The sequence below is a fragment of the Pezoporus flaviventris genome, unplaced genomic scaffold (genome assembly GCF_033815535.1).
Source record: "Pezoporus flaviventris isolate CSIRO_AGI_PZ_B2104156 unplaced genomic scaffold, CSIRO_AGI_Pfla_v1 ptg000029l, whole genome shotgun sequence".
In the NCBI taxonomy this organism is placed as follows: Eukaryota; Metazoa; Chordata; class Aves; order Psittaciformes; family Psittacidae; genus Pezoporus; species Pezoporus flaviventris.
Window position 1 is genome coordinate 9,857,754 of NW_026892577.1, and position 26,785 is coordinate 9,884,538.

Sequence of the window (26,785 nt, forward strand, 5' to 3'; positions counted from 1 at the left end):
GAAAACAGGAGTTCGATAAGGAAGAGGTGAAGAAGGATCAGAGGTAAGGACGCTTTCACATCAAGAAGGGAGAGGATCAGTCAAAAAGAAGACAAAGTAAAACAACAAAAATCTGACAAACAACATGCAGTCCCTAAGTTCCACCAGAGCAGAGCATCAACTTGACACAGAAAAGCTAGCAGGAAAATGTCATGAAAGCAAAGGACAAAACGAGAGCTCTTTGCTCTCACCACATGTAGCAAGACCCCTACAGTCAAATACTGCCACAACTAATGAAAAACTCATTTGCCTTTCACAATAAATAGAACAGTTTTCAAGCATAAAGATGGTTACCCATAAAATCTCTACATACAGAGGTACTACACACTTCATTTTCAGAAGTGCTGTCAGCAGTCAATACACTTTACTATCAACCACCTTGGGACACTGGCAGATGACCCACAGGTCAGAGGCATGAATCGAAATAATCTCTGGGAGCCCCACTTTTAGCAAATGCCAACTCTGCTTTGGCACCTTGCCCTGAGTCTTCTGCACCAGTTAATCCAACCCTGAGCAGGATTCATTTCTCATACACACACACGTACTCATTTGCTTTCAGGGCTATGTACCGATTGTGCTGAAAGCAGAGTGAGCTTAGAAAGAGCCTTTTCTCCACAGTCCCATACTAGTTCTTAACAAGCAATTGTCTGCAGAATATGGTAGATGTTAAACCCCTAATGAGGCTGATCCCATCATGCCATCAAATAAGAAGTTATTCCAAAATCTAGGCAATAACTTTGACATGATAAGAATACAAATTAATACTAATTTGCAAAGAAATCTCACTTATGATTGATGTTGTCAGGTCTTCATTATTTCCACCATTGCTGCTTCTTATTTCTTCTGGGATACTTGCAGGGGTTGGAACTAGATGATCTTTAAGGTCTCTTCCAACCCAGATCATTCTATGATTCTATGAGTTAGGTATAGGAAGATGGACAATATTAAATTCAAAGATATGTACAGCAGCGTGCACTGGAGGGCAATGCTACTTAGTGATATTAATCGCAAGGGTAAAATGTGGTATTTGGAACAGTTATCGCAGTATAAGCAATAAATAAGAAACAAAGCATAGGGCTGGTTTCAGCATTTACATATAGATATACCATTCCCTACACTACAAGGCATTAAAAGAAAGCTAAAAATAGGGCTCTATTGTGCAATGTAAGAATAAATGAAGTTGAGTACAGTAGCTATTTTACACTGGGGAAATGGCCTCCACCCTCTGCTGTTCCCCAAAGCCCTACAGCAGCAGCTCAGCCGCTCTTTGTAGGGCTGAGTATCAGCAACTGAATATCCCATATCTCCCACCAACAAGTGTGAGCAAGACCCAGAAATTATTCTCCAGAATAACAAAACACAGAGGAAGGACAACACCAGTTGTCTTTGCCCAGGAATAAATGACCAGCCAGATGTAGGAAAGTCTATGGCAAATAGATCCTGATGAAATGATTAAGTGAATACAGCCAGCCACCCAAAAGCTTATTGCCATGTAGAGTAGACAGAGCCCTGCTACATCTGAACTCCTGCTTTTTCTCCATTTTTTCAACACAACCACATAACTGTGGCTGTATTGCTCACCAGGCCTATATACACATGGTAAGGGGGAAATCTGACCATGCACAAAACTCATGTGGGCCTCTACACCACACGAAGACGAATGAACCATTATTTATATTGTATCCACAACTTACGGAGCATTATCTGCAAGCAGCTTAAAACCTCAGCCGTTCAAACTGAAAATCACATCTATCAGTACCACTTCCCAATCTAAAAAGCCGATGCCCTCTCACTAGAAACGTCTTTTCAATTACATCGATGCCATACAATTACAGTTCGGAAAATGTAGCCCAAGATACCTTTTTTCCTGCTCCTTGTAAAAATTATTCTGCCACAAAACACTGATGGATGCCTGTGACATGCAATTAAAGCAAAGATAAAACAAAGCTCTGCAATGAGGGACTTATTAGTAATTATGACTTGTAGGAGGGAAGGTTATTGAGCAAATGTGCAGGTATGCTCAAGCTCACATATCCCCTGAACATGAATTAATCCACTATGCACACTATAGCTAGTCAAAAACCCTCTGAAGAGATGTGTGCATGTTAATCACTAACCTCTGCACATATGCATACACTGAATCCCTCTCCCAGCGCAGTACAGCAGTCTCCTTAGCTAAACCATCGCTGTGTGTTAGTTTGGTTCTGAGTGAAAGAGAAATAAAAAGTACTCAGGTGGTTTTTTTTCTCAGACAGAAACTCATGAAATTAAGAATAGGATCTTGGTGCAAATAGCACCTCACTCATAGCCATAAGGAGGAATTAAAAACTACTGCAGCAGGTGACAGTTGACTCAAACACATAAGAACATACATATGACATATGCATCTATTGGAGATACATTTCAAGCATTATTATCTAGTAAGTAGATTAATATAAGTATTTAGTAAACTCATCATATGTAGTCATTCTTGAAGAAATCAGATGAACCACAAGCAACCATACTAAAATTTCCTGTTTAAAATATTGCTGAACACTGCATGTATAGATATAGCTTTTTAAATAGCAAGTAAACATCCTGCCCACGAAGATTGTGCTACCTTTGAACTTCCTATTTCAAATTCTCTTAGCATAGAGGGCTCTGGAAAGCATTCCAAGGACTTCTGTGGATGGTGGTGGGAAAGGAAGAAGGAACAGGGAAGAGGAACAGAGACCATCACAGTACCAAGCACAAGAACGTAGATGGAGACTTCATGAGTGCGCTTCAACACTGCACATCATTTCAGAGAGAAGGACCAACTCCCATGTCCCAGCATGTCAAGCCACCAGATGTCTCCTTTTCAAAACAAAGGTGCTGCCTTTCATGGCAGAAGCCCATTGGGATTTGTTTGCTAGCAAGGAATGACATTGGAGGTGGGTCTTTCCTGGGAAGCTCGGGCAACTGATGCTTCAGTGACCATAGTCCAAAGCTTATTTTTCCTCCCAGTCCCATCAGATGGGAAACTTTACCTGAGGTGACTCAGGGCCCATTTAGCACCCACCAACTCCATCATTAGGACAGACTAGCATGGCTCCCCTTGTGCTGACACCGTAACAATGGAAAAGCAGCATTTTCACTCAGAGGTGCCTATGCCAAAGAGGGTAAATGATGTCAACTGTTCCTCATCATGTCAGTCTGTATATGGTTGCACTTGACCACTACAAACCTCTGTCCTCACATTAGGGCACCCACAGCTTTTAAAAGATCACCACCCTGATTTTATGCTTTTTTGATGGAGTGCCTCCCTCATCATCCACTTCAGGATCTTCTCCCTCCATTTACTTTTTCAACCCCACCAAGGTCAGGGTGGGCTCCAGAGGAGGCAGGGACCTGGCACACATCGGGGCAACACCGACTTCCTCCCTAGGACCAGCTCAGCAGAGCCACAAGCAGCCAGCACATGCACTATCTCCCTGTCTGAGCTAATTTTCAGTGAGGTTAAATTACATAGGAGCTTGTGAAAATCCCAGCCCATCCTTGCAACGTGGAGAGGTCACCAGGTATTTCTGGAGGACATGAATTTATGCTTTACCTCAGCTTTCTAAAAAGAAAGAATGCCAACCCCCAGAGCTGTTAATACAACTCCTTTCAGTAGTTTTACTTTGAGTTTCAATTTTTCTTCAGAGAAATGGATAAGGTTTCTGTGCTCTTTCCCTGACTATTTTGAGACACATCTGAAACAGAAATATTCAACAGAAAGACAGAACTGGAGGAACAGTAGCCAGAGACAAACCACAAGTGCAGATGCAGTCTGGTTTTATTAAATGTGCTTTGTTGCATGACTTTTTATTATTTATTTATTTAAATTATAATGCATGTCCATTTTTTTTTTTAAAGCATTGCTGTGCTAAACACAGAGCGGCTCACCTCTGAATATAACACAGCCTGTATCCCCTCCGTATGAAAAGGGAAATTTGAGTTCATTACCCACATCTCCTCACTTCTCTCCCTCTCCCAACAAAGCAAAAACTAGAGAAACACGCTTGCTGGAGTAGAACCACTGAAAGGCAGAAGTTGCAGGATTACTGTGCAGTGCACTGCCGGCTGCAGGCAGGAGAAAGCCCCAGCAGGAATGCCAAGTCCCTGGCACACACAGGAACCATGTACAACTGTTATTCTTTCCCAGCCAGGTTTGGGTTGTTTTTTTTTTTCAAATTCATTCAAATAATGCTTCAAAGGGGTAAAGGCACTTACAATCGCAAGACAACAGCCAGAGATCTTGGTTTTTACGTTGACACAACAGTACTGTTGTTCTGCATATATTGTATGTATATCGTGAGTTTACAAAAGAAATAAGGTCTGGCCACAGGAACTTCAGAGCACAAACAATAAACAAATAGCAATCTCTATTGAGGCGTGCTTGCTCAATGTCTTTAGGATGAAAGTCATCTACTTCCTATACCCATTTGTTCCTTAAACTGTAGGGTTTGGATTTTGTGGAAAACATGAGAAGAATCAGGACTGTAACTTACAGCCTAAGCCTATAGACCTCATGCATCTTTATTCAAAGAAAGGATACAAGATACTTCAAGCCCACAGGAAGCTTTACCTGCATCTTTCATAACTATGTTTACTATTGTAAGAAGGAAGTGTCTCTGAAAATACATTCATACTGCACTGACACATTTACTATGTCCAAAGTTAAACAGAACAACTCAGAGCAATAGGCAAGTTTAATATTAAAGGAGTGCAGTATTCTCACAGAAGTATTTATGGCATGAGATTTCCACAGGCAGGGACATGGCTAGTATTGCTCATTCTCTGTAGATTCAAATCCTGGTGTAGCATTGGCTTGTGCAGCATATTCCAGTCCCTTTCCAGCTCCCCCTCTTTTACACCGCAAACGCAACGAGCATGCTGCACTTAATGGCTTTAGCTGTGTCTAATATCAGCCAATTCAAACCAGCGCTCATCCCAGACCTTATCAATTTAAAACGAAATACACCAGAGTGGTGTTAAGAAGAAACTGCTGGTGGAAAAGAAGAATAAGGCTTGGAGAGCCTGCTCAGCCGCCCCGCAGTAACCCCTACCATTGCTTAGCTGTTTTTTCCCCGTGGGAGCTGTCAGACATGCACACACTTACGGTTACTTTCTTTTCGCCCCTGCCACCTACCCGCAACCCGCCAGCGCTGTGCAGACAGGTGCTCATCCCTCGTCCCTGGCACCCCAGCGAGCCCAGCGCACCCCAGCCCGGCTGCCTCCCGCCGGCCGCTCTCCGCCGCGGGATGCTCGGGAGGACGGGGCTGACACAGCCGCATCACCTCGCCGCACCTTGCCCTGCCCGCTGCCCCGGTCCTTACCGTAGAGCAGGCTCCTCGTCACCTGCCCGCCCATGGCCACGCAGTCCTGCGGGGCCGCCACCGGCGGCTGTTCCCTTCCCGCAGCCACCGGCCCAGGCGGGAGCCGCTGCCCCGCGCCGGCCGCAGCCACCCACTCCCGCGCCTCCCGCCGCGGCACCGGCGCTGCGAGCTGTCATGTTTATTTACATAAGAAGGAGGAGACTTCGCGGCTTCCTGAAATAGCTGCCGGCCTTCCATCCGTGCGGCGTGGCCCCCCGCCCCCCGCACGCACCGTCCCGCGGAGCGGACCGCGGTCGGCAGCGGCATCCACCCGCGGTGCCACCGCCAGCGGTGCTGCCGGAGGGGACTCAAAACGCGGCGGTACCGGGCGCCTTGGCAACATCACGGGCAAAGCAGGAGGCGCTGCCAGCTCCACGGGGAAAGAAATGCAAGAACTCGTTTAGAAAATCAAACAGCTTGGGCCATTTGAAACTTTCACTCCCCAGGGGCTGGTATCCCAGTGCAAAGCCCTGGAGTGCACTAGAGTGGGGAAAAAGAATCAAAGTAAAAACAAAAAGTATTACCAGACATCACCGCACCAGAGTCTTCAAACTGGCCTCTGCTGGTAAATTATGAATTACTTAATGGCAAAGTGCTTGAAATGCAGAATGGCTCGCCACGGACTGTAATAATGAAAACATTACCCCCCCTAAACTCTTTCTGTGCGAGGCTTGCATGCTCAGCCCACATACAATGCTTCCTGCTCTCCAGCTCATTACCTCTGCCAATGGATAATGGCCAGCATTATTAAAAGCAGGGGGATGCCGAGGGTGGTGCAGGGAGGTGTGCAGGGTACCACAGTCAGGGCTGGTCCCTCGGTTCCTCTTTGCACCCCACAGCTCATGCAGGAACTTGCTCGTTCCCTCCTCTCCATCTCCAGCACCGCGCGCCCCTGCCCACACTCACACCTCCCTGCCTCTCTCTTATCCACTGCTCTAAGGGTAAATTAATTCAGCAGGCACCGAGCTGCCACAGCCAGCAGCGGTATACCCCAGTTTAAAACTAGCTCATGCATCTTTATGCCACTCCGCAGTTGCTCTTTACTCCTCAACGGAGCGGGAGTCAAACTTCTGCAGCCACGAGTGGAGCTCTGCCTCCCAACTCTTACCATGGTGCTGGGCAAATCCTGTCATCCTACTGCCTCGACTCAGCCAAGTCACGAAATAAGATTTTCTCTTGCCTGTGTTGTAAAGGTTATTGCTTAGGGTGGCTGGGTGCTGAGGTCTCAGCACTTCTGGAGAGAAAAAAATAAAAATGCAGGTGCAAAAAAAGCCCAAGCCGAAAAGCAGGGTGTTCGCTCTAACGCTGCGTGCGTGAGGAAAGCTGTACCCAGCTTTTCCAACCTGGCAGAGGAACTCCTCCCAAGCCCCCAGCAGCAGCCAGGCACAACTACAAGCTCACCCACCAGCTCCTGTTTGCCCAGCCAAGGCAGCTTGCACCTGGACTCCAGAGCCAGGCAGCAGCTCTTCCCTAGCTGAGCCTGCTCTGCTCCTCACTGCCCAAAGTCACACTCTGCAGAGCTTATGGCAGTTTCTTGGCAGAAGAATTCCTTTTTTTTTTTTTCCCTTCTATTCCCCACCCCCACCCCCCCCCCCCCTTTCCAAATGATGCTGCATTTACAGCAGCAGCGGTGCATGGTGAAGACATCCCTAGGAGCACTACAGCATGGTCCCCACACCCCAGCAGCTTCAGGACATCTCTTGGATCACAGCACCCTGCTCTGCTCCCACGGATGCCACAAGGACATTGCCTGTTATGTCTCATGGCAGGCAGCCCACACGCTCAGGTGACGGCACAGGGTCTGGGCACTTGCACCATCAACCACCACATTTCACTTGGAGGAATGGAGATTGACTTGGACGTTCTCCCTCAGTTCCTCATTTCAGCTCTGCTTTCCATCTTTACCTTAACCTTGCTACAGCTCTGTGGATAATTGACTTCTTGGTTCACTGCCTCAACCAAGAGATTGCTAGGAAAAAAAAATATCATTTCATGTGGGCCCAAAACCGAATGCTTTGTGCGTCTCACTGAACAAAATGTTTCTTTAACTCAAAATGAAGCATTTTATTTTCAGAGTTATTTTTACCTCATTTTTTCAAGTTATGGTCATTGAATCCAGCTCTGAAATGATGTCTTAAAAAAAAAAACAAACAATAAAAAAAAAAAAACACCATTAAGCCCTTTGTTTTGAATATACCAAAAGGAAAATTTTGGATTGTTATCTTTTCAGATTATTTTTTGCAACTTATTGGCTTTGTTTGTTTGTCTGAGGGAGAGGTTCAAGAGGGCAAACTGCCAAAATGAGTCATCCCGTTTGGCAGAAAATGACAATTTCAATTAATTTTAAAATTGGTGGTTTCTTTACTTTCTTTTTTTTTTTCTTTCTTTCGGAAAAAAATCCAGCATCCCCTCTCCTGCACTTCCCCCACTGCTGTGGAGCAGCTCCTGGGGGACATAGTCCCACAAGGCCATCCATGGTAGTCAAACAGCCTGTCTGCCCTGTTGCATGATAATTCCTCCAGGATTATCTGCCATATGGTAAATCTTTCCTTCACAGCCATGTCATGCTGAAACCTACTCCTGATTTGTTCTCATCACCTCCAAGTCCATTTCAAACCTTGCCCTTTGCCAAATTCCTTTTCAGTCTTTTGTGTTTCTGATTTTTTTTCTAGACAGAGAGAACCGATCTACAACACAGTTCTTATTTTACAGTTCTCTGCTGATACCTCTAGGTCCCCTTAGGGTATTTCTTTGCCCTTGCCAATATAGGCAAGGCCTCCCAGTTTGGCATCAAGTTTAAAAAATCAATATCATCCCCATTTGTGCTCCCTTCAAAATCACTGACAAAGGTATAAGGGCTGGACCCAGCAGAATCCCAGCCCCTAAATCCATTCCCATTTGTGAACAGCATCCAGCAAACTCCAGCAGTGCTGCTGTCCAAGCCAGTAGGAATCTGCTGCAGGACTATTTTGGGGCAGTGTCTGATCTTGCTAAATATACTTATTAACTGCAAGAGTAGGATGCTGAGGCTGCAAAAGGCTTCTGTAGATAGATTCACGGTCATCAGGCTGCATATTAGACTAAAACCTTGGATCTTTCCAAGTGGCCTTGAGCAAACAAGAGGGCACGTTCTTCATTCCTCATGGGATAAAACCCCCAGCCCTGCACATTAGGCAGCAGGTTTGGGTATGAAGTCATGGGGCCACAAATACCTTCATTGCTTCCCTGGTGTCCTGGCTAGAAGACTAGCAGTCAAGGAAGGAGGAGGTTGGAGATCCACCACGGTCTGGGAAAAAACATTCCTACACAGCCAAACAGCACATTCCACCCCAACTGGGGGAAAGCAACAAAGATACCTGCAGGGGACCTTGGCAGGGAAAACCAGTTCTGCATAGACATGCTTTGCACAGGGGGAGACACAGAAAAAGGTACAAAGAAACAGGAAAAGAGAGGATGAAGAATCCATCTCATGGAGATCGAGGAAAAGATTACACAATACACAGGCAAGGCCAGGAAAACGGAATTCCAGTTCATGTGAGCCTCACACAACTAAAACTCTTTTGGGAGTGTATTTGGGTCTATGGAGAATTGGAATTTACTCTTCACAAGCAAGACGAAACAAGCAATAAACCCTCTCTTGATGGGGATTTTAATGGTGCTGATTTTAGAGACCTCCCCTTAAAGAAAGGGTTGGAAAAGCTTCCTTGAATATCAGTATGGGGAAAAGGAGGGAACTGTGGAAATCAGATACTTGCCAAGAGCAGGGAATCTTCTTTTAACGATATTTATGTTTAAAAAGGTGCTCTCAGTTTCTCTATTACCACTTGCACTTGACTTTATGGTAAGAGAGTGATTAGAAATTGTCTTTTTTCACTCTCATCTGGGAAGATGGGAGAATTTAGGGGAATTCATTCTCAGGTCTTTTCTCAGCACAATTCTCTGACTGCTATTAGGGGGAGGACACTTCACCTGTACCAAAAGCAGATTTCCTCCACGAATCTCTGCCACTGTAACTCCAAAGAAAAAATGATGTTGAGAACTCAGCAGTAAAGCATCCAAAAGAAAATATCTCACCAGCATGCTAGTGCACAAGAAACAGGGGCCAGAGCTAGGAAATCTTGCATTCTATGCATCCTTTTGATATTAATTTATTGGCATTAATGGAGGAGGTTTAGATGAAAGACATGTCTCTACTTCCAATTCTGTATCTGTAATGCAAGGGTACAGATACTGCCCTAGCAAAAGGTATGCTGATTAATGTTTATGCAGGCATCTGAGAATATATTGAGTTGGCAGGGGGGTGGAACTAGGTGATCTTAAGGTCCTTTCCAACCCTAACTATTCTATGATTCTACGTCATTATTAAGCATTACTATAAAGCTGCAACTCTGGATGAAAGCCACATTCTCAACGTGTAAGTCAAAGGAAATCCAAATCCTGGCTGAAATTCTTAAAATCGAAATGACCACTCAAACCTACAAACTACAGCACCATGACTGCTACCGCAGGCATTCAGTTACTCTGGTGGAATTCTCTGCAGGAACAGCAGGAAGGGGAATTTAAGGACAGGGAAAATCTTTACGTGAATATCCACCTCACATTTGCACTCAGCATAAATGAGACATCAGTTGTGTTTGCTTCAGTGACAGGAGCTGCAGCTGCGCAGCTTGCCTCTTGGTAGGGCAATGAAGACATCAGCAAGGTGTTGTAATGGATGTCCAGGATGCAAACTGATTAGGTGAAGAGGGGACAGCAGGGATAGGTGACCCTGAGGTCTCATGTAACTGCTTGGGGGCTTCAGCGCCTCTTCATGTAAAGCCAAAGCTGGCACAGGCTTAACCCTGGCCCTGCCAACACTCCATGTTTTATCCTGACCTCCTGTGCTACCATCTGCAGGATCAGAAGTGGGGAACAGCGGTGCTGGAAAGGGGCAGGAGGCTGAGCAAGAAGAAGGAATTCCAAGCCAAGGAACTGAACTGACCTTAGGCCAAGTTGCACAATGTTTTTCTATCAGCAATGTGAATGATGCTTGCAAGCCCCCACTGGAAGCTGGGTTTATCTTCAAAAACAGTGACTCCATGCATGAAGGTGTCAGGAAAGAAATTAATGCTCCAGAAGCCAAGAGTGCCCCTCCTCCTTGAATACTTTTGGGATAATCTATTGAGAAAACTCAGTAGCGGAGACTGAAAATGACAATTCAGTGTAAGACGTGCCTTGCCATAAAGCATTGCCTTGGACTAAATAGCATTTCTGAAAAGTAGCATTCAGATAATACAGAAAACCTGTGCCTGCTTTGGGGCAAGATCACCTGGACTCTGCCAAAAGACCGTTCCTGTGGGAAAGCCTCATGCTATGCATGACATCAACTGAGCCTTCAAATGCCTCCAGTTCTGGCCTTCATTTATATGCTAAATTAACATGAATAACTTAGCCTCTTGCTGCCATTTCAGACTAACTCTTCAAGCAGAAGAGTCAAAAGATCTTAGGATAATGGAAAACAAAGATAAAAGAATCCTTGTAATTAAAAATAAATAAATAATAATTAATAAATAATTAAAAAGAAATAAAATGCTGATTTATAACATTCACTCAAGGAAGCCGACTTGCTATCAGAACAAGCATAAGAATCAGAAAGAAAACTAAAGTTTCTATCTTAAAGCAACAATTTTCTTTAGTTTCATATGAATATCTTTACTCTGGCTGGGGGCACAGCACAGCACCAGCAAGGGTGAGAAATCTCTTCTTTAAAGCCCATTTCTGGGGTTATTAAACTTCTGGAAACTTTGAACAGTACCATCCCATGTGATAAGGCACTACGACAGCCTTTAGCTATACGAGCATAGTACTTTTCCACAAAGAGCTACAGGGAATACTGGTACAATGTATTTACATTTCACATAATACAAGTAACTCATTCACACTTTATCATAGGCAACATGCAAACTCTGCACTGAAAAATGAAATTACCAGCTGGAATCATCAGCATTTTTATGGCATTTTCCATTTAACATGTGACTGTTGAGCAAACAACACTTTTTTTTTCCACAATATTGCTGTAGGAAGAAGTGATGCCTCCACCTGAGCTAAAGAAGTGTATTTTGAGGCTTTGCAAAAAGTTAAAAGAGGACCATAGGAACAATGGGTTAATTCTTTCTAACAATGTTCTTTCAATGCCCTCTGTAAAGAGCACAGGCAGGAGCTCTGTGAAACCAAAGAGGTAAATAAGGTAATCAGAAAGCACTGGCACCAGGGGCAAATGAAGGTTAGATAGGCAATCTCCACTCCAGCATGCTTTGGGAGCTTGACTTTGTAATCTTAATAATGTTCCCTCAACGTAGAAGTGTAATTTCTAAAGGGTTTTCTCAGTAAATACAGTAACAGGAGAGAATAACCTCTGTTTCCTGTCCCACCCTTTTTGAGGAAAGCCTCTCACTTGCATGCACTGATGTTTGTAACCAAGCAAAGGCACCATATGTGTTTGTGATGTAAATATTAGCCCAGCAGAGAAACACCTTTTTATTATCCTGTAGAAAGTCCTTCAGAGAGGGTGGTGAAGGGCAGCATGGGCCAAAATAAATCATCTGGAAGAGCAGGATGGGCAGGCAGGACCACGCCGCACATCCACGAGACAGCATACCCCAGCATGTGCACCCACAACCCAAGCCTGGGTTTGGAAAGGTTCCTGGGGTTGCAGAATAAAGTCCTTAAGTCCTACAGGACTGGCTCCCCTGCACCCCTTCTCACTCCAAAACTTCCCTGCCTCCTGCTACAGGGCTATCCTACAGGAAATGGGGTTGATTTACAAAACTTGCCTTTCTAGGGCTGCTTTCGCAAGCTCTTTTACATTAAACTTCAAGGTACCAACGGAGCTGGAAGTCATACACTCCAAGGGCAAAACATATGGCAAGGTTGAATTTTCCAGCTCAGGCAAGACGAATCTTGCAGGTATAAATACAAAATAAATCATGTAACACCTGTTACATGAGTTGGCCTTTCCCACTCCCTCTGTTCATCTGTTGGTCCCTCTTCTCCAGCCTCCTGCTCTCCTCACCAGATACTGCTGTCTTGTACCTCCCCAAGAGGTGGCTTTTCAAGCTATATCTGAATTTTACCTTTCCTCCATTGTTATATCTTTAAACGCCTTTCTGCTATTACTCAGAAGACATTTTACATGTAATTTGGTCTCACAAAAGTATCATGAAAGAGCACAAGCCAGATGCGGTCGACTGGTGGCAGCTATTATTGGAATGAGAAATGAGTTTTGGTTCTTCAATTCAGGAAAACAGGATTTAATCAGTACAAAAACAACCCGAGCCTTACCTTCACAAAATGCCACTTGTTTTGGACCTACATTATCACAGCACAAAGCAGATGAATGTAAAATGCAGATACTGTACTGAGTAGAGCAATGGTCATATTCTCCTCTATCCAACATCCCGATTTCCAGGAGGGATCAGATATCAATAGGACATGAGCTTCATAAAATTACCACAAACACAGAAAAATGCCTGTATGCCTAAGATCTAAGACATGCTGATATATTCATCACTACAGCATGTAGACTGAGTGTCTCTGACCTACCACAGCTTCATCTGATCTGCTGCAAACTTTTGCAAACCAAAACAGAGCTGCCTCTGCCATTGCTTCTCTTCTTCCCATACACTGTGCCTCCAATCCAAAGGTCTTTTTCACTTCTCTTTCGTCCCTCCCTCATTCTTTGTCTCAGCATCCTCTTCTGCGCCGCCTACGCACTTGGAGAGCAGAGAGCAGACCAATCTGGCAGGCTCAAACAACAACAAAAAAAGCAAAGAAAAGGGAAAAGAATCCTCTGTGTTTTTATCTGGAGGGAGCAATCAAATCTCTTTTCCTTTCACCAGGAACCAAAGGGAATGGCAATGGCTCCCAAGGTCTCATGTTCTCACAAACCAACCCCAACAAAAACAAGGGGAAGGGCTGGCATTTCTTCCCAGCACACAGGCACCTCTGAATAGGAACATTAAGCTTGTTTTTAACTACGTCTTCTTCCAGCATCAAGCATCAGTTAAAAATACCCATTTTTACAAGGTGAGGGTTGATTGCCCAGTCTTCTTGTTTGCTTTTCTTAGAAAGGGCTGAGGACAAACTCTGCGGCCTGAGGGTGGTTTAACCAGCTAGGCAGTTAGCAGCACTAAGGGAACTCCTGGGCTGGCTGGGCAAGTGATCACACACACAGCACAAGAAGGGGCTTGGAAGGGTGCAGACATCCATGTGCAGCATGCACCCTCATGGTGCCAATACAGCACTGGCAGCATTTACTCATCAAGGTCCCAGTCCTGCAATCTCATCAGCATGTGCAAAAAATCCACTCTGGCATAAAGCATCTAATGACATTAATGGCACACAGCACAGCGATACAGTCCAGGCATGTGGAAATAATCACAGGCCCAGAACCCAGGATGACTGACTTTTTTCCCATTCAACATATGTTTTACTTAGATTCTGCTTCTTCCCACCCTTCTTTCGGTCTCCCAAACTAGCATTTGGGTTTGGTGAAACACGAGAAAATGTCTTGAATACAGAAATTGTATAGGTGAAATCATACCTATCTGAGAAACAAAAACACAGTTTGCTTGTATAAAAACTAGAGATTTTATTAAATTCACGTATTCCTAATAATAGGCAGAATATGACCCCAGCACAACTGGTCACTGAGCAGATAAAATGCATCTGAACTCCATTCAGCATGAGGATCTAAAAATAATGTTTGTGATTCCTACACAGAATTAGAACCAAAGAAGTTGAGTTTCAATGAGGTATAAATAATGTTTATTAGGACCAAAGTGTATGCTCCACAGGATGACTCAAAAACCCTAAGCTTTTCTGAGCAGTTGTTTGCTTTCTCAAGGTGACCCGTGAGCCATACCCCAGGGTGGTAAAAATCAGCAATGACATCATTTACGACAAAGAGTGTCTCTCCTTCCCTATCAGGTCATCTTAACTCAGATGTTCTTATGTCCTGGAGATGTTTTATCTGCACAAAAGCATTTTTACCTGTGCAGCTACATGTCGACTATGACAACTTTTGTCACTTTAGCTTTTTGTAACCACACAGAAAAAATGCCTATATTCAACAGCTTTAGCAACACAGTTGTAACAACAGACTTAATAATGCATGTACGGTCTTTAATCAGGCTTACACCAAGTGTACAACTAGGCTGCTCTGTTGAAAACAAATTTGCATGTTTCTCTCGGGGTAGATCAGCCACCACACTCTTTGCCAATGTTTCTGACCTGTCAGGGCAGAAGTGGACGTTTTCAGACATCCTGCCTTGTAACTTTAGGAGCCAATACCAAAGCTTTGGTGGCAGCAGTATGTCCTTGACTATAGAAGACTGATGCTCTTTCCAAGGGAATCCCTACTTGAGTCTCACTCAGGCTTAACCTCCAAAGAGAAAGCACGGACAGTTGATGCTCAGTGCTCCCCAGCTTCAACCAGATCTTTATCAAACTGCACTGTGATTCACTTCTAATTCACATAGAGTGTACGCAGTCCACTGAGATTTCCAAGACCTCTTCAAGCTCTGACTGTGGTCTCACTCCCACTTCAGAGACTATTTTCCCTGCAGCTGCAGAGTGTGTTTGGGGGACAGGAGAGAAGAATGTTTTTCATTAATGTAGAGTAGCTTAGAAGTATAAGTCTTTTCCATCCATCTAGATTAAGATGGGAACATTATACATAGGCATAAGAGATTAGTATCTCTGCATGTTCACTGTTAGCAGGACAGGCCTGTACATTACATGGACGTTATGTTATTTCAGATAATGGTCTTTTTAACAGTTAGAAGTCTACTCAAGATCCATGTCCTAGGAGTTTGTGGTTTTCACAGATCATCAAGACAAACCCCAGTTACCACCTGTCAAGACAGAGGTTTATTTAAGATCTTATGTATGAAAGGTGGGCAACCCATGCCACAGTGACCCTAGTAACTCCCCTACAAATCAGTTGCTCTTGTTGAGGATGGAAAGGAGCCGTCTGCCCCTGGATGCTCAGAAACAGAGTTTCCTTGCTAATCATTCCATTCTGGATATTGTTCAGGCAAACCTAAATATCAGAAGCTTGTACTTCTTTCCCCACAATCTACTGTATACTGCTGATACCATTTAGCAATCTGCTGCTTTTCAAGCCTGCAAAACACCTAACAGTCTGACCTCAAAACTCAGGTGACACAGAAAAACATTGTTATTCAATACCTTGTTTCACCTCCTAGCAAACAGAAGCAGTCTCTCTATCACACAGCCGGGATGGACACTTACCTGGGTAAGGCCACAGTCTGAGCAAATACTTGGGATTTAGACAATGTGAGCTGAGGAAGGAGACTTGGAAGATGCCAAAATTTGAGTGGGAGAGTTTTGTAAAGATGTGCAGAAATATTTACAGGAGAGGAGATGGGCACAATAAAGAGGGAAATACATTTTTGCTGGCTCATGAAAATGAAACATATGCGCGGCTTAATCTGCCACAACTGAAATCAATAAGAATTTTGCCAATGAAGCAAAATAAAAGCAGAAACGAAAACAACATCTGACATTTGCTACATTAGACTCATACAAATTGCTGTAGTTAATAGCCTATGAGATAAATAATGTACTATAGGCAGCAGATGATTTTAAACTTCCATTTTCACAGTATGAAGGTGTCATAATCTGAAGAGTTTTAAACCTTGTAAAGGCTGGTTATGCTGAGTCATATTTAGAAAGAGATTTTCCATTTGGAGAGCCATGCTGAATCTATAAAGGCACAAAACAAGAACATATGAGAGGCAAAAAGATAAAAATACAACATAGAGATTAAGATGCACGCTCAAGAATGGAAAAGAATTTGGGTAAAATTTGTTGTAAATAATTTGTTATAGAAGTAGCCCTCATAAACTTCACTTCTTGGAATGTAAAAGGCAAAATATTTCTCTAAATTATTAATGTTTGAGAACTAATCATATAAGCCTCAGAGGCCAGCATCTTATCCAGTATAAATGAAAGCAGCTGGCCTTGTATCTTGAAGATCATGTGATGGCTGCTGAGCAGTCACTATGGAAAGCTTGGTATTCAGAAATTATTATCTTTCTGAGCACAGAACACGTAATGAAGATAAGGCAGAACAGAGAAACAGGCCTTGGACTATCACATCAGAACCTAGGGATACTTAGTCATGCAGGCGACAGACCTGCACTGGGAAACAGCAGAAGGAAGACATGAGGAACTGGGGATCAGGTGGATCATCTCCCACTAACCTCAGATAACCTTTGGGTAAGGAGCAAAGCATTATCAAGAGACCACAACTAGATCCAGCTCCAGCTTTTCAGGGCAGTCAAATCTGGGGTTAGGTCCCATTCTGAGAACTGTGTTTGTTAAAGACATTTCACAATTTACAGCCCTTAGAATGCAACAGGCTCTGATATCATTGTTTTTTGAATACTATCTGCATAGCAGATGTTGTGTGTGTGCACACTATCCCTCAAGCTTCTGCCATCTGCTTTTTACCTAGCAGGTCAGGTGTTCATGTTTTTTAGTCAAAATAATAAAATGTGGAGGTTTCATCTTCAGAAGAAGAAAGCGCGGGAGTTCTTCAGTTATTCTCTACACACTTGCAAAACCTTGTTAGAGAGTTCTGAAAACACATTTACAGCAGAAAGTGAAATGATGCCCCTTTAATCACGTACAAAAAATTACAGAGTAGGGCTGTAAGAGGGTGAATTGGCAGCATGCACAATGGAGCCTGACACCACCTGGCTTTCTTCCCCCTTCTTCAATAAGCAAAGAGTAATATGAAAAGGCACCATGGAGACAGAGAGCTCTGATACCCGGCAAGATGTGGAGGAGGAAGAGTAACACTGCATGAATGCTGACATCTAGTAAAAGTCAGGGATGTCAAAAATGGGTCAGATCCCAAGTTCTTTGAGGACCTCAGACTGCCATCTCTGGCCAGCAGTGGGTCAGACCCCAGGTGATACGGGAGAGGTAACCAGCACCAGATGCGCAGAACCAGGACCACAGTGCTCAAAAGCTGCCCACTCCTCTGCCCCTCTTCCCACAAGAGACGCAAGCCAAGCAGCAGACATTTTAATGGACCATTGCTGGTGAGGGACCAGCTGTGACACTTGTCAGGTTCCTCAGTACCAGCCCCAGAGAGATGGTAATCATTGCAAATCTCACGGCTTAAGCTCAGCATCTTTTGTGATTACTGTTTGTGTATAGGAAGCATCCCTGCAGAAGCAAGTTCTTTTGCCATTTCTTCGTATTCAAATAGTGTTTATAGCATTAAATTAAAAAAAAAAAAAATTAAACCCACTTCAGTGTTGAAAGATGCAAAAAAAACAAACAGCATGAATGCCTCACCTCATTTCCCAAGCCTTACAACACAGCCATGATATGATGGTTCTCTCTCAACTGGATCTTAGACATTTGCAATGCTCTAAAACACTAGAGGCAAATAAAAACCCACCATATGTGGAAATAAGTTGTATTCATCACTGATAAATGCACAGACAAGCAAAACTGTGCTAAGAAGAATGTTTGGAGAAAGTATGTTTCCCATCCCAAACCATACAGCTACAATCACCCAACCAGTAAGTAGAGGCACTGTCATGAAGATATCTATCATGTGCCAGGGAGCGGAGCAGTGAATGAAAACTCATTATTGACATGTCAGAAGCGATTAATTGTTCAACCAAGAGCAGACAAATTTTTGATAACAAACATGTGAACATCCCAGTTCCACCAAAGTTAATTATGGAACAGGGAATGGGACACCTCAAACTGTTCACTGCACACAGTGCACCCAGTCTGATGTGCCACTGAAGCCCAAAGGAACCCTTCCCACAGTTCCCAGGCCACCTTCTATGTGTAACTTTCTGTGCAGCCACCACTTTGTTGCTCATGCACTCAGCAAAGCAGCAATTTCAAGGGTGAGTTTTCTCACCTGTAATGTGAAAATAGAACTGGATCAAAAGCAAAATCTCTTTTCCCAGAGATAACCCATGCAGCAACTTTGGTCAGCACATGCTATCTTCATCATCCAGAGGGAATCTGAAGGTTGACTGACTGTCAACAGCAATGAAATCCTGAAATAAAAGCCCACAGCTGGAATCCTTGGTACAAGTTACAGGGTTTGTTCCATATCCGGTCCACAGAGAGTAACATGTCCACAGCACCCTCTTAAACTGCAGCTCACTCCTTTCACTGTGTTTACACCATCAGCTGTTGGGAAACATGACTAGTACACTTTCTTGCTTTGAGGCTTATGAGCAAAACATCTCTTGCAGGCTCTGCTGGTTGCCTGAGTCAGACCAAGGTTGTGTATGGAGACCAGGATCTCACTGGTCATTCATCACTCCTCTCTCCATGTAGAATAGTCCCCTTCCATGTCCATCTTCCTCCCATCCCCAAACCAGTCTCTGCTCACCCTTCTGCGGATCTGAGGATGAGACAGGGATGCACAAGGTCATCCCTACTGCTGCTCTACCCAAATGGAAGGCAAGGAAAAGCTATAAAGAGAAAGGCTTTCTCCTTCACGTATGAGGATGGGTGCCAGTGGGGCATCAACCACTGTCACAGCACATGCTGCTCATGACACATTCCCTTTTCTTTGAGTCAACTGTATTTTCCCATTTGTGGAGCGGAGTACTGTTTGCTATGTCATATATATAAAAAGAAACAAAGATAAGGAAACTAAAAGCACCTCTACATTGTTGTATTATCCAGTTGCATGGCTCAATGTCCCACTTTGCTTTGTGCTCATAAGGCAGCAGTCTGCCACAGCTCAATAAATAAGTAATAGCAAAACAGATCCCTCAGTCAACTGCTCATCAATAAAGGGAGAATGCTGTAAACTGCACCAGAGCATCTCCCAGGAGCCCATGCCTATCAGAGATGCTTGGAAAGACAACATACAAATAAATGCTATCCTGGCTCAAAATGGTGAGAAGCAAGTTACCCTGCTCGGATAACAAGCAGTCAGTTTGCTCTCTTTGAGCACAACAACTTTGCAACACATCTCTGGATCCCTTGCAAAATTCAAGGATGTCTTCCAGGCACCACAAGGCAGAAAGTCCTCCTTTTGAGAGGATCATTAAGGAAAAGCTAAAATCAGAAGAGAAAAAGAGGGGCAACACAGATTTTCTAGCATCCAACTTGCAGAAGCTACTGCATGCAGGTGAAATGAACAGATAGTGCTAGCATAGACAACTCTTATCTCATTTCTGCTCCCCATCCCTGGAAAATTTATAGGAATAATCAAAAGTTACATGACTTCTCCCACAGAGAGAAAAGAGGCCACACAAACCATTGACTTTGTGGGAAATGGCACTTGGGATTCACAGAGCCCTGAGGAAGGAGAGAAAGGGAAATGTTGTTCTGAAGTCCCCATAATCCTTATGTTAAGGCAGGGATGCAGGGAGCTTTCAAAATACAGGATGAAAGGTCTTATTTATAGAAAGAATAGGAAAACATTAAAAACCTGCTGTATTTGCAATGGTCTACAGAGGCAAAATGTGCAATCCTGTGGCATATAAAGACAAAATAACCTTTCACTTTTAGCATTGCTGCAATCTGACACCTCAGACCTTTGGAAGGAGCCTGAGAGACAGCAAGCCTTTGCCATGCAGCCTGCCAAGCAGAGACCACAGGAGACATTGAGTTGCCTAAGGAGAGGATGAAGGAAGTCCAGCACGATGATGTCTCCTACCCTCAGCACTGCCCAGCCCAGCAATAACCTATCTCACTTGAATATCTCTCACATGGTCTAGTTCAGGTTTCCTAAATACAAGCTAGCATAAAACCACATGAGTAATTCGTGTTTTGAACAGCCCTTGGATGACATAAAGTCAGCAACATACCACACTGAGTCCGCTTCCAGACACACACCCTGGGCTTTGGTCCTTTCTCCCTGCAAAAGGGTAGGGAGTTCAAGGATGTTATTAATGAACAGATCTGCCCAGAGGTGATGAAAACACACAGGGAAGGGCACAGCCTTTCCTTCCTTCTATTGCCAGCAGCAGTTATATGGGGGAAACAAAGAGACTACAGAAATAGCACAGGAAGACTTGGGGTTGAGGGGAGGCTGTAGGGTGGTACTCTGGTGGTCAGGAGACCGGTCTCCCTTTGTCGAATCTTACGGGCGCTAAATCCTACTAAATAGTGCACTTAAATGAGACATAAAAGCTCGTGGCGGGGGGGGGACAAAAAAAACCCACCAAACCTCACCAAAAAAAAAGAGCATTTTTACCTTGCTTTTAAGTTAAGTGAGTTTAGTGGCTGATCTCAATGACGCTACCCCATCTGCTTCTGCAGTGGGTATCTATCTCCATCACAGATAGTCCCACAGCCTCTAGTCCAGGAGCTTCATTTAGGAAACGAGTAGTGAGAAGTTAGAGGGGATGAACATAGATATGACAGTGATGGAAAACACCTGCCTCATTTCTACAACTAGAATAGACCTAGGCCATCCTCTGAACCAGGAGCTATTTCTCATACTTTCATGCAACTGAGAAAAACATGTGCCAGGGAGAAAAACAGACGCGTTTTGTTATGTCTCACAGGTACTAAGTGTTTTCCAGTTTAAGAGACCAAGGTACTCAATACCTTACAAATATATACATACTTCCACAACTGGAAGTAATTAAGACAAAATCTACAGATAAAGCACCAAATATTCAGCTTCAGTTTAGCTTCATCCTAAATACGTTCACTATTGCTTACAGCATCTACTTTGAGACAAGCAGGGCTGCAGGAGAAAACCTAGATACAAATACACAAGAGACTATCTGATCCAGCCCAAGCAGAATGTTATTTTTCCTATGTTGTATCAGTCTGTCGTGGTTTAAAACCAGAGAGACAGCTTGTTCACTCACTTCCCCCCCTTCTTGTCCTCCCCCTACTCCCGGAGGGACAGAGAGGAGAATCGAAAAGAATGCAACTCCCACGGGTTGAGATAAGAACAGTTCAGTAACTAAGGTATAACACAGATCACTACTGCTACTACCAATAATAATAACGATAAAGGGAATAACAAGGGAAGAGAATACAATACCTCAGCACCAGCCAACCAATAACTTGCCCCCACCCCCCAGCCCGACCAAGCACCAGCCAATACCTCCTCCAACCCTGCAGTCTCCCAGCCCTTCCGGGTAACTCTCCATTACATCCTGACCATGACGTGTTGTGGTATGGAATACCTCTTTGGTCAGTTTGGGTCAGGTGTCCTGTCTCTGCTTCCTCCTGGCTTCCCCTCCTCCCTGGCAGAGCATGAGGCTCACAGAGTCCTTGGCCAAACCAAAACATCCTTGTTATCAGCTCTGTTCCCAAGCCGAAAGTCAAAACACTGCACTGCACCAGCTACCAAGAAGGAGAAAAATGACTGCTACTGCTGAACCCAGGACACAGTCCTTCAAATCCTTCAAGATCATTGTACATCTATCAGGTGACCTGAGACCCTGAGCAGAACATGAGCAATAAACTTCTTCCAAGAGATTCTACTGGTAAGTTATAAAACAGTAACAATGGCACCATGGACAACATCAGTTGTTGATCATTGTAAAGGCTTTCAGCTGTCTAGACGATACAGAATGACTTACTTTGTTTTCTAGTTTGGTTTTGAGCTTGAAGACAGGAGTATGAAATCTGGCCATTGCTGGTTGTGTTGTTGGAGTAACCCCAACAAGCACCAAGCCTGTTTGTGATGAAGATGATCAAAGGGAATTCAAAAAATGTTCAACCTCTAGGTCAGGAATCTGAACTCCCTATTGGATTTTGAAATTCAGTGGATATTGATCAAAGAATGTTTCAAAGCAATCTACTTAAAAAATACTTTATCCCATCAGATCATTGAGATTTCAGTTTTCCTCTGTGTGCTTTCCCAAGAAGTAAAAACTGAAAGAAAATTAATAACAAAACAAACAGAACCTGAAATAAAAGGCTTTTAGGTTACATACCATAAAATAGAAAAGACAACACACTAGGATGGCCAGCTCTTCCACGAGCTGTCTTTAACCCAACAGTTCTGTGGGGACATCTTGCAGCAAAGCACAGCAGACACTTTCACTTTGCTTTAGACTAACAGACCTTTGAGGAATTTTTATCACCTCATTTCAGCAAGCAGCTTGCACAAATGGTCTTGAGCATTCAATTAGTTCCCATTTCGGAAATAGAAAAATATATTCCAAGTGCTGTCAAAGAGAAAAAGCAAGATGTAAATTGTCTCTTAGCTCCCCAGCTACCCTTAGGTGTGTTGGGATGCACCAATATCTTCAAGCTAAGGATTTTTAAAGTTGCCTATAATGTGTCAGTATGCACAGGAGCATTTTGTTGTGTTATACCATAAAAACAAAACCCACCATCTCCAACAAGGCCCTCTCCGTTTCAGAGATGAGTTGCCCATTTTAGCAAAGGAGTCCCATTAAGTTGTTGTCCCCAAGTCCACCAGAGTGCACACTGGGGTGAACATGCAGAGGAAAGCAGTGAACACTACCTCTTCATGCCATTATACAAATGTCTGGTAACAACAATGGCTATAAAGGCTGAGAATTTAAATGACTTAACATCTAAACGAATTCACTGGAAATACTTTCATAGCCTGAAGATATGCAGAGACTGGAAAGTGCATTCAAGATGATGAAACTGATGTTGCTGTCTATTTACATCAGTACAATTTCCAAATCAAAACACCAAAAGCAAATGGTCTTCCCCAGGGAGCAGACATTTGAACGCAGTGATGGGAACCAAGTTAAGAACATAGATACAACTGAAATGCTTTCATTATGTTGAGACTCCAGCCACCCCTAAAGAGTGTGCTTCCCAGGGAGATGCTGCCTCATACAGCAAGCCAGCATGTGGCATTTTTAAAAGCAGCAGTAATGTTCTCCAAGCCAGTTGCATACAGAAGACAAAGTCTCTGCAGCTCTTCTGCACAAAGAACTATTTTTCTCTTGTACTTGGTTCCAAATTAGGTTTGTGAGTGCTTCCCTGCTTTATAACAGCGAGTGAAATGGTATGTGCGAATGATTTGGGGAAGCAAGAAAATATAACAGGTTCACTGGCTGCTGCAACACATGAGGATTTTCCATTTGCTTCTTAAAAGTTCACTGCCTTCATGTCTAAAATACTTTATTGTACCATTTGTATTCCAGCAGCCTCTTGGATCAAAGCAGGATAAAGGCAACATTTTGCCAAGGCTCTGCATATTAGTTACAGGTAGAGAATCCCATTCCTTTGGATCCAGCTCTACAGTTGAAGCTGCCTTAAGGGACAACACTGGCCCACATGACTTGACCCTTCCCAGAGCACACAGAGGCACTCCTAAGATACACAATTATTTACTGCACCACATATAAAAGAGATGTTTTGGGTTACACTGTGCAAACAGCTTTATATTCTTGCCTTGCATGGGTAAATAAGAGACTGTGGCAGCCTAGCAACTTAACTGCAACAGAAGATATGTTCAAAAGTAAATAATTGTTGGTTTAAGAACCATTTTCCTTTACCCACTTGTGATCTAGTTTTTAGCAAGATCGTAAACCATGACTCAAAAGAGCTGGGTTCCATTTCCAGTGCTGGCAATGGTTTTCTGACCTTGAGTGTGTCTCTTTCTAGTTTCTAAATTTACAAAAGAGATGATAAATTTCCTCCACTTTAGACAGATTTGGAGATGTCCAAATGACAAGTGCTATATAAAAGAGTGTAACTTTCTGCTTGTGTACTACTTAATAGATGGCCTCTTAGACAGCAAAGCAGCAGGCAGAGTAAGCAATGCCTAAGTCATACATCCTCTTCAACCAAGAACAAAGAAGAACTTATCTTTTAGGTGAAGTCAAAAAGCCCTGGGCAGGAGGGAAAGGGCTTCTTTTATCTATTCCAGCTTTTTTTACCCCAAAGTTTTGACAAGTGGAGATCCACCGGTAAATATTTTGTTGAGAGGTATAGATTGCTACTGTGTTATCACTGATGCTCTGGCTCAGAACAGCCCTCATTCTCTCTGTGGTCATTCTGAAATTAAGACAACAATCAGTTTGCCAGCAAGTTGTCTCTGCAACCAAGTCTTCACCACTTTTCAACAACACTGATTTAACTGCTGTATCTACAGCAGAACAAAGTCTGTGCTCGTGCCATAAATGAAAGGGGGTTGTAAACTGAAACTGGACACAAACTTTAAATTACATGTAAATACTCACCAAGGTTATAAAAGGGCCACTTGAATATGAAACAGAGATAGTGAACAAATCCTGGAATAAGCTTTTAAAGAAAGAGGAATCCAGGCCAAATGGAAACACACTAAGTATAATTTATAATGAGCAATGTGTAAAAAGCTATCCAAATCGTGGAACTCAAAATGAGAATAAACAGTGATCTTCCAACAGGGACAAGTACAGATAAGCTAAGTATCTGCTAAAAGGCTGAACTCTGAGTAACCCTTGTGGAATCAGCTCTAACACCCAGTCATCACTACTTTTCACTAATGGCCAAATGGACTGTGGCAAAAATAGTGCACACTTCACTATGGCCAACCTGGAATTCAGCACTTGCCTCATGTACGACAGAAAAAGATTGTTGCTGTGCAGTAAATTATGTAAAAAACAGACACTCAATCCACGTCAGCTTACGATGAGCATGGCTGAATCCTGCAAGATAACTGATTTGCCCAACAAGATGGAATAATGCCTGCAGCCACCGAACTGCTGCAATAAAGAATAAACGAACAGAAAAAGCTCACTCTGAGCACACATCATGTACTCATCTCCATCTTAATCTGCACAGGCATCAGCAGACATCAGCATGATCACTTTGAGATGTGAAATGCATCAGGTGTAACACCTGGAAGAATGCTGCTCACAACAGAAAACAATAGAGAATGCATCTTTAAAGTATAAAGACAAGCTAATAAAGTTGGGGCTGTTCAGCCTGGAGAAGAGAAGGCTGTGTAGAGACCTCATAGCAGCCTTCCAGTATCTGAAGGGGGCCTGTAAGGATGCTGGGGAGGGGCTCTTCATCAAGGACTGTAGGGATAAGACAAGGGGTGATGGGTTCAAACTTAAACAAGGAAAGTTTATGTTAGATATAAGGAAGAAGTTCTTTACTGTAAGGGTGGTGAAGCACTGGAATGGGTTGCCCAAGAAAGTAGTGAATGTTCCACCCCTCTCAGTTTTCAAGGCCAGGTTGAAAAGAGCCTTGGGTGGCATGGTTTAGTGTGAGGTGTCCCTGCCCATGGCATTGGGGTTGGAACTTGATGATCTTAAAGTCGTTTCCAACCCAAACCATTCTATGATCCTATGATTTTTATACACTTCAGAGTGTTTTTACAATAAAGGCTCTTTGACAGACCATTTCACCACTAACTGGTGGAAATAAAAATCAAGTGCTGAGTGAAGCTATATAGGCATCACAAGGAAGAGTGCAAGGAGGCTCTCTGAGCGCTATTAGACAGTAATGGAGAGAGCAGCCTGGGTGGTTGGAGAAATGCAGTCCCCAGGTGGGGGGTGAATTATTCAAGTGTCATGTTTATTTTCAGAGTGATAACTGTCTTTTAGTAGTTACTTGGTTTTGGAGGACCCAGCCTGTGTCATTAGCCTAAGACAGGTTTACTTCTTAACTAGGTAGACCCTTAGAGTCTAGTGATAACGTGACAATTTTAATGTAGAACTCTTGCCCCATACCCCAGTCTTCTCCAGAACTCTGGGAACAGGAGCCATCATCCAGCACTTTATACCTTCCTTGAGGCAATTCAGATGTTCACGGAGCGTTGATGACATCTGACCAGCAAGCAGTCAATACCTTCACCAAGGGAATAAGGAAATGTGCAAACACACCAGAAATATGACCATGTGTCATGCTGGCACCAATCACTTCTCAACAAAGACAGCAGTCAGCACTGCAGAGAATTAACCAGCCAGGGCAACAGGGCTCTTGCTGCAGTCTGTAACTCTATGTGGCTTTCCCCAAGCCTTCTAGCAGAAAACAAAAAGCGAAACAGTCAAAGATATGTGAGATCACACAACTGGCTGTTGCAATCACTAGGCATAGCAGCAGAACTTGGCCAGCTCAACAAGTATCTTGAGCATCTCTTGCCAGGTACTTGAGTTTCCAGCAAAGATGCTGCAGTTTCTTCCAAAAATGTTGCCACCTTAAAGAAAGTGGACAGATTGTTGTGGAGATGCTAAAAGAATGTCAATCTGCTAAATGTCAGAAAGATTTTAACTAAACTAGGAAGAAAAATAGTCAGGAATTGCAGCTACATGATTAGTAAAGTCTTTAATTCTACATACTTGGAGAGTGAGGCCGATTTAGGATCAATTGCTGAAGTGGAGCAGCCAACAGGACAGATTCAGATCTTCCTTACATCAGTG

General features: G+C 43.5%; 1 protein-coding gene across 4 annotated transcripts in view; it reads right to left on the minus strand.

Annotated features, from left to right (window-relative positions):
• Positions 1 to 26,785, minus strand: part of NEURL1 (neuralized E3 ubiquitin protein ligase 1) — a 159,307-nt gene that overhangs the window by 83,832 nt on the left and 48,690 nt on the right. The window contains exon 1 of one of the 4 annotated variants that reach the window (XM_061458839.1): positions 5,942 to 6,065. The exons of 2 other annotated variants lie outside the window; for them this stretch is intronic. In XM_061458839.1, the coding sequence (XP_061314823.1) occupies positions 5,942 to 5,948 (7 nt within the window). In that variant the 5' untranslated portion in view covers positions 5,949 to 6,065. Of the gene's footprint in view, positions 1 to 5,378; positions 5,543 to 5,941; positions 6,066 to 26,785 lie in introns of those variants that run through there. One more of the 4 variants, XM_061458838.1, reaches the window with a different exon arrangement.